Below are 8,161 nucleotides of genomic sequence, written 5' to 3'. Positions count from 1 at the left end.
ATTTTCTTCAACACTATGTTTTCTCAATACTTTAAATTGAATACTCACACCACAAACAAGATATTCTCATTTTAATAATAAAAATAAACAAAAATATGAATATAGTAAAATATTCAATAGATTTTAAAAAAATTAAGATCCTAATAAAATATTTTATAGATTTTATTTAAATTTAAAATATCAATTAAATGGAAAGAAGCAAACAAATAAGCACTATTTTGTAGAAACAATTATTACGAAATTTATCATAACAATATTACTATTAGTAAAAAGAAATTATAATAACAAAGTATGATAAAAACACATAAAAGAGTTACATTTATTTCTTCTACAAATCAAACATCTATAAGAATCTTAACATGGCAAAGGTGTAGCTCCAGGTCCACATGGACGAAGAGTATCCATGTATGAAGTAAGAGAAACATAGTATTTACATTTGTTTTCACATATTTCCTCAATCTTCATGTAGTTTTCTCCGGTCAAGCCACAACTGTAGATATATTTTTCAGTAGCAAAAATGAGAAGTTCACCATTCATAATCGTGAACCCTGTGATTGTAGGATGTTCATCCTTCAAACACTTTTCTTTTATTTTTATCTTCATAATTCTCTTCCACCTACTTGTTTTATAATCTTTCAGAATCCAAACTTTGAAAGTAGATCTTTTAAGTCTTACCAAGCAAATGGAGGAACTTGCCATTGACACCTTACCCCAGTTGAAAATGCTCAAGTCACACTTCTTATTAGTTGAGCTCTTTCTAGCGGTTTTGGACAACTTGAGCATTGTGGAGATGCCATTCTTGAGATTGTAGGACATTATATAGGGTTCAAAATAAGGGCTCCCTTTAGTGATGTAAGAGCCACAATCTGAAATGAAGTGGATAACTCCATTATCATGCACAGGCATGTTAAACTTCATGTTTCTACCACCTGCACAAAAACCTTTTTCCATTGTTTTCCACAATCCTTCCCGATGCTTCAAAATTTTGCATGCATAATCTGAAGACCAATCAGTTGGGGTTTCAAAATGAACCACCATGTAATCATCAAACTCATCATAACACTCCAACAACATGATCATAACATGTGTACGTGCATTCAGGTTTTCATCATGGGTGGGTAAAGAAATTGGTAACCGAGACTTTGTAGCTGGGTTGCAAATGTAAAACTCAGAAGGTGTCTTATCTGTTGCACGACAAAGTATCAATCCCTTGATTGAAGCTAAGATTTGACTGGATTTTGACAAAAACTCGAGAACCTCGCCAAACACACCTGATCCTTGTTGCGAAGGTAATGGGTGCAACCTAACTTCTTCGTTACACGGCCTCTCTAGTTGTAAGAAGAAAGATGTATCATCTCTTTTGAACATGATTCACTAAGAAAAAGCCTTCTTCTTGAAGATTGCAGAACCCCTTGTTCACAGCTTTAAATCTATAAAGAGATTTTGCTGGCAAATAAGTACAAATAGGAAATATCTCGCTTGAAATCATAGCCATGGTTGAGTGAAGTTAGTGTGAGAAGCAAAGAAAAAAAGTGAGAAATAGAGGAAAGTGTGTAGGCAAATTCAAAAAAAGATGATATAATGTCTGTAAAACTCAGCTTTATAGTTTGATGAATTTATAGAAATAGATAAAAAAAAAAAAAACCTTGTTAACCAAGATAAGATAAGAAAATTTTATCTATATACATACAATTAAAAAAATATTAACAGAAAATCTTGATTTTTTTTAATTAAAAGCGACAATATCAAAATTTCATCATTAATAAAATCTCTTCAAATTTTGATTCCAAAAAAAATATTATATAATACATCCTAAAAAGATTTCAAATTTTAGTCAAATAAAGTTATTTTATATTCTAGTTTTGATATCAATGATAATCAACTTTTTATTCTTAACTAATATTTTGTATATTTTAAGATTATTTTATATTTGATTGAAGATATTTTAAGGAATTAACACTAAAAAAACTTATTAAATAAAAACTAACTTTAAAGATTAAAATAATTTGTTACTTGATTAAATTAGATACTATTTTATAAATTAGTTTTTATTATTATTAAAAAATTATAAAATAATTTTTAAATTGATATCTAACTAACTATTTTATATTTTAAATTAGTCAATATTACTTTCTTAGTATAAAATATGAGTAGCTAAATCCTTAATAACTAATTTAAATATCAATTTAGAAATTATTTTATAAATTTTTATTAATAATAGAAATATTTTATATACCAATAATTTTTAAATTTCTAAAATAATATATAATTTAATCATGACTAATTATTTTTTCTCTTTATATTTAATGATTTTATTGGAGTGTAAAGTGTAAACAACCTATTAATTTAAAAACAGTAAATATATACAAAGTATTTAGTTATTAATAATTTGTTATTTATTCATAACTTTTTATTCTATGAATATTATCAATAAATTTAATATCCATTACAATATATATAGACAGAGATATAGATAAATTCATCCATTATGAAAATCGTGCAAATTTAGTAACTAAATATTTTAATTAAAATATGTAGTTGATTACAATCTCATAATTATTTTAGATTCAACTTTTTATTCTTAAGTAATATATTGTATATTTTAAGATTATTTTATATTTAATTTGAAATATTTTAAAGAACTAATATCTAGCGCAAGCAATTATCTATCAATTTAAAAATAATAAATATACCAAAAGTATTTAGTTAGTATTTTACAATATAATAATTTTTTAGCAAATTATTTCTTCATAATTTTTTAATAGAATTCATAGCCATAATAAAATATATATATATTTTTTTTATTAGTTTCGGTCCTTCAAATATATTCCAACCTCTCTCTAAAACTGTTTTTATTAATTGGCAAAATGAAAAAATCTCAATGAAATATAAAAATTAATTATTTGAAATTTAGTCAAATTAACAATAATCATATAATTATATCAAGGATTAAAATAAAAAAATTATTGGACATTAAAAAGATTATAATTTTATTTTATTTTTAAAACTATATATATTTTCACTTGTTTTACGTAACTAAGTTTTATTTACAAATTCACACATACTTTTCAGCATATAGCATATGATTGATAAATTAATAATTTATTCAACTTATGTAAAATGAATTATTTTATACATAATAGATATACTAAAATATTTAACGCAGCTGTCTGATTTGAAGTTAAATTTGAATTTTCTAATTAATTTAAAACAATTTATATATAATAATATTTATTTGTACTAATTTTTTAGTAACCTTATTTTCAAAGATTAAATGTTTTTTTTTATCATTGTAATGTAATTATAACTGAATTTGGTTTTTATTTTTAATTCAAAACTTTATACCTCCTCTTTAGTTGTGATAAAAAAATTATAAAACTGAATCTTTACAAGTAATTTTTTATACAATCAATAAATTTTTAGTGTTGAGTGTTATAATAATATAACATTTATATCAATAATTCTTTATTACAAATATTTTAAAAGGTAAAAATATATTTAATTTTATCTTTAAATTTTCAATCAAGTTTATTAATAACTTTTTTTTTTTAAAACTAATTACTAGTTTTAATAGAATTTTCTTTTTTAAGTACTTATTTTTCTATCCAATAATTTTGAACCAATCAAAAGTTGAAAACTCATTGCTAAATATTTAAAAGATAATTATTATCGCAAATATTAACAAACATCCCTAGTATATGGTGATAATAATAAATATTAACAAACGTGATCAATAATTAACACTGTTGGTTGGTGAAAACTTAATCCAAGGACCAATTTGAATACTTTTTAAAAAAACATAGGATCAAATTATTTTTTTAAAAACCATGGTACTAAATTGAATATTGACTATAAATGTAGGGACGAATGAGGTAATTAAATCTTTTTATAAATATAAATATTATTGGAGTTCAGAGTTAATTTTAAAATTGATTAATTTAGTAACTTTTAAAAAAAAATTATTGGAACACAAATCACTACAAGAAAATCACGAAATAAAAACTAATTTTTAAAGACAAAATATAATTAATTGTTATAGTGACTAAATTAGAGATATTTTAAAAACTAAAAAATATTTTGGTTACTAAATTAGTTTCTATTTGTTAAATAGTTTCTAAATTAGTATTTAGCTACCAATGTTTTTATTCTAGTCAATAGAAAAATATTTTTTTGTAAATATAATCTTAAAATATACAAAATATTAGTTAAGAATAAAAAGTTGATTATCATTGATATCAAAACTAGAATATAAAAATAACTTTATTTGACCAAAATTTGAAATCTTTTAGGATGTATTATATAATATTTTCTTGGAAGAGATTTTGTTAATGATGAAATTTTGATATTGTCGTTTTATTTTCTGTTTTAAAATGTGCAAATAAAAGAACATATTAATTAAAAAAAATCAAGATTCTCTGTTAATATTTTTTTAATTGTGTGCATATAGATAAAAAAATTTATCTTATCTTATCTTATCTTGTTAACAAGTTTTTTTTATCTATTTTTATATATTCATCCAACTATAAAATTGAGTTTTACATACATCCTATCATCTCTTTTTTTCATTTGCCTACACACTTTTCTCTATTTCTCACTTTTTCACTTTTTTTCTTTGCTTCTCACACTAATCTCACACTGCCATGGCTATGATTTCAAGCGAGATATTTCCTATTTGTACTTATTTGCCAGCAAAGTCTCTTTACAGATTTAAAGTTGTGAATAAGGGGTTTTGCAATCTTCTAGAAGAAGGTTTTTTCCTAGTGAATCATGTTCATAACTCGTTCAAAAAAGATGATACATGTTTCTTCTTACAACTAGAGAGGTCGTTCAACGAAGAAGTTAGGTTGCACCCATTACCTTCGCAACAAGGATCAGGTGTGTCTAGCGAGGTTCTCGAGTTCTTGTCAAAATCCAGTCAGATCTTAGCTTCAATCAAGGGATTGATACTTTGCCGTGCAACAGATAAGACACCTTCTGAGTTTTACATTTGCAACCCGGCTACAAAGTCTCGATTACCAATTTCTTTACCCACCCATGATGAAAATTTGAATGCACATGTGATGATCATGTTGTTGGAGTGTTATGATGAGTTTGATGATTACATGGTGGTTCATTTTGAAACCCCAACTGATTGGTCTTCAGATTATGCATGCAAAGTTTTGAAGCCTCGGGAAGGATTGTGGAAAACAATGGAAAAATGTTTTTGTGCAGGTGGTAGAAACATGAAGTTTAACATGCCTGTGTATGACAATGGAGTCATCCACTTCATTTCAGATTGTGGCTCTTACATCACTAAAGGGAGCCCTTATTTTGAACCCTATATAATGTCCTACAATCTCAAGAATGGCACATCCACAATGCTCAAGTTGTCCAAAACTGCTAGAAAGAGCTCAACTGATCAGAAGTGTGACATGAGCATTTTCAACTGGGGCAAGGTGTCAATGCCAAGTTCATCCATTTGCTTGGTAAGACTTAAAAGATCTACTTTCAAAGTTTGGATTCTGAAAGATTATAAAACAAGTAGGTGGAGGAGAATTATGAAGATAAAAACAAAAGAAATGGGTTTGAAGGAAAAATACCCTACAATCACAGGATTCATGGTTATGAATGGTGAACTTCTCATTTTTGCTACTGAAAAATATATCTACAGTTTTGGTTTGACGGGTGAAAACTACATGAAGATTGAGGAATTATGTGAAAACAAATGTAAATACTATGTTTCTCTTACTTCATACATGGATACTCTTCGTCCATGTGGACCTGGAGCTACATCTTTGTCATGTTAGGATTCTTATAAATGTTTGATTTGTAGAAGAAATAAATATAACTCTTTTATGTTTTTTTTATCATACTTTGTTATATTGTTATGATAAATTTCATACTAATTGTTTCTACAAAACAGTGTTAATTTTTTTTCTTCTTTCCATTTAATTGATATTTTAAATTTAAGTAAAATTTACAAAATATTTTATAAGGATCTTAATTTTTTTAAATCTATTGAATATTTACTAGATTCATATTTTTGTTTATTTTTATTATTAAAATGAGAATATCTTGTATGTGACGTAAGTATTCAATTTAAGGTACTGAGAAAACATAGTGTTGAAGAAAATTTAACTACCGATTACAGTGAAAAAAGAAAGTTACCAATAACCAAATTTATCACAAAAAAAGTTAGTAATTCTTAACCAATATCAAAGTAATAAATATTCTAGTCAAAATGACGTCCATAAAAAAATAAGAATAAAATAGACAGAAACAGTAAAAAGAAAAATCAATAAAAAAAATATAAATCCGTACATAAAATTTGGAATTCATTAATTTACTTTGATAATTTTTTATAATTTCAATTTATTTTACACTTTCTTATCCAAATAACACAGTATTATAAAACATTTAAAATTCTTTACTATTATAAAATATTTCAAATTTATTTTTCAAAATAGTAACCACGTGAACAAAATCATCTATACAAAACCACAATAAAAAAAAGTTAAAATATTTTAGCTTTCAACTTAATTAATTTTCAATTTTGGCCAGATTTTCTATTCAGTTATGAATTTCCCTACAAATCACTAATGTTAAAAAAAAAATATAAAATAATCGTTTTTAGGAACTCCTACTTTCTATTCAAGTGAAAAAAAAAAGGCTTTTAACAGAAAGAGCTTACTAACCATGAAGGTAATATGGTCATTTCACCCAACTTAGGGGAGTGCAGGTCGAAATTGGGGAGGCGCAGGAAACAAATACTACTAATTTTTCAGAAGTTCTGCCTTCAATAGGCCCAATTTTGCCGAATCACACACGTACAACGCAGCTCAACAGAGACTGTTTCTTCCTTCTTCCTGTACCTCCATACCTTCTTCTTTCACCTCCACAAATTTTTGAATTTCCAAAAATCCTCCTCTATAATATTTCGGATTATAGAGGTTGGTCTTCCCTCACCTGCACATGGTGATTTCAATTTACTTTCACCTCGTCGCTATGTTTATACACTAGCACCATCATAATGAAGATTTTTTTAACTTGTCAATTAACTGTTTGAATAAATTTTGTAGTAACCTTTTATAAGTAGGAAGTAAGATAAATTTAGCTTTCTTCGATAGCTAAAATCAATTTATATAATTAACTATTTCATGAACTGAAGTGTTTGAGTTTATTTTAATTTTATTAAAACATTCAATTCATTTTTTAGAAGTGTTTATACTTATGGAATAGACTAGTTTATCTAAACATAACTTAAGATTCACCCTAATATGATTGTCTTTAGGTTTTGTTTGGATTAGAGGTTGTGGGTGAGTAGAAAGTTGAAGGTGTGGGTGAGTGAAAGTGTGAAGAAAATGTGGAGAAAGTTGAGGGTGTTTGGATTGAGAGATGTTAGAATTGATATATGAAGAAAGTTTATTAAAAAGTGTGAATGATGTGATAGTTGTGAAAGTATTTTAATATATTTTGAATAGTGTAAATTGTAAGATTACAAATTTATCAAATAGGAAAATAAAATATTAATGTTAAATTTTTGTTAGTAGATAATTTTAATATTATTAATGATTATTTAATAAATTTTATGTTATATAAATATATAATTTTTATTAATTATGATTTTGATTACTATTAATAATAACATTAATATAATTTAAGAAAATATGTCATGAACATTAATTAGTTGCAAAAATATATAAAGTTATTACATTTGATGTAGAGAGAGATAAATTTGATGTAGAGAGAGATAAATGCATGTCAATTTGAAATTATGCAAATTATTACAATATTTTTTTATAATTTTTTAATTTTAACATTAATAAATTATGTTAAATCTACAAAAATAAAAATCCTAAACATTATAAATTTTGAATTCCATTCTGTAAAAATATTATTTAGAAATAAAAAGTTATTTTTATAAAACAATTTAATTTTTAAAAACTAATAACTATCTACATTTATTATTAGAAATTCAAATTTTTTTCTCTAAACTTTTTTGCCTTTTTAAATTACTATAACATTAAAATAAATAAATAAATAATTAAAAAACCTGAAGAGAATGGAGGTCCTGTGATTTATGGTGGCATGTAGGAGAAAAGTGAAAAGAATGGTAGAAAAGTAATATTTTACATCTGATGTGGCACTCTTTCCTTTCTCTTCATTTTGGAAAAGATGCAAT

At 25.0% G+C, this 8,161-nt stretch overlaps 2 protein-coding genes across 2 annotated transcripts; one reads left to right on the top strand and one right to left on the bottom strand.

Moving 5' to 3' along the window:
* Positions 1 to 354: 354 nt before the first annotated feature.
* Positions 355 to 1,368, bottom strand: LOC137838258 (uncharacterized). Its single transcript, XM_068647509.1, has one exon. The coding sequence runs from the start codon at positions 1,366 to 1,368 to the stop codon at positions 355 to 357; it is 1,014 nt and encodes a 337-aa protein (XP_068503610.1).
* A 3,272-nt stretch (positions 1,369 to 4,640) lies between these two features.
* On the top strand, positions 4,641 to 5,786 carry LOC137838257 (F-box protein At5g49610-like). The gene has a single exon (XM_068647508.1). It carries the CDS (start codon positions 4,641 to 4,643, stop codon positions 5,784 to 5,786), a length of 1,146 nt encoding a protein of 381 aa, XP_068503609.1.
* The last annotated feature ends 2,375 nt before the right edge of the window (positions 5,787 to 8,161 follow it).

This window comes from Phaseolus vulgaris, chromosome 4, assembly GCF_000499845.2.
Source record: "Phaseolus vulgaris cultivar G19833 chromosome 4, P. vulgaris v2.0, whole genome shotgun sequence".
Taxonomy (NCBI): Eukaryota; Viridiplantae; Streptophyta; class Magnoliopsida; order Fabales; family Fabaceae; genus Phaseolus; species Phaseolus vulgaris.
Note: the sequence above shows the minus strand (reverse complement) of the source record. Positions and strands in the feature narration are given on the sequence as shown.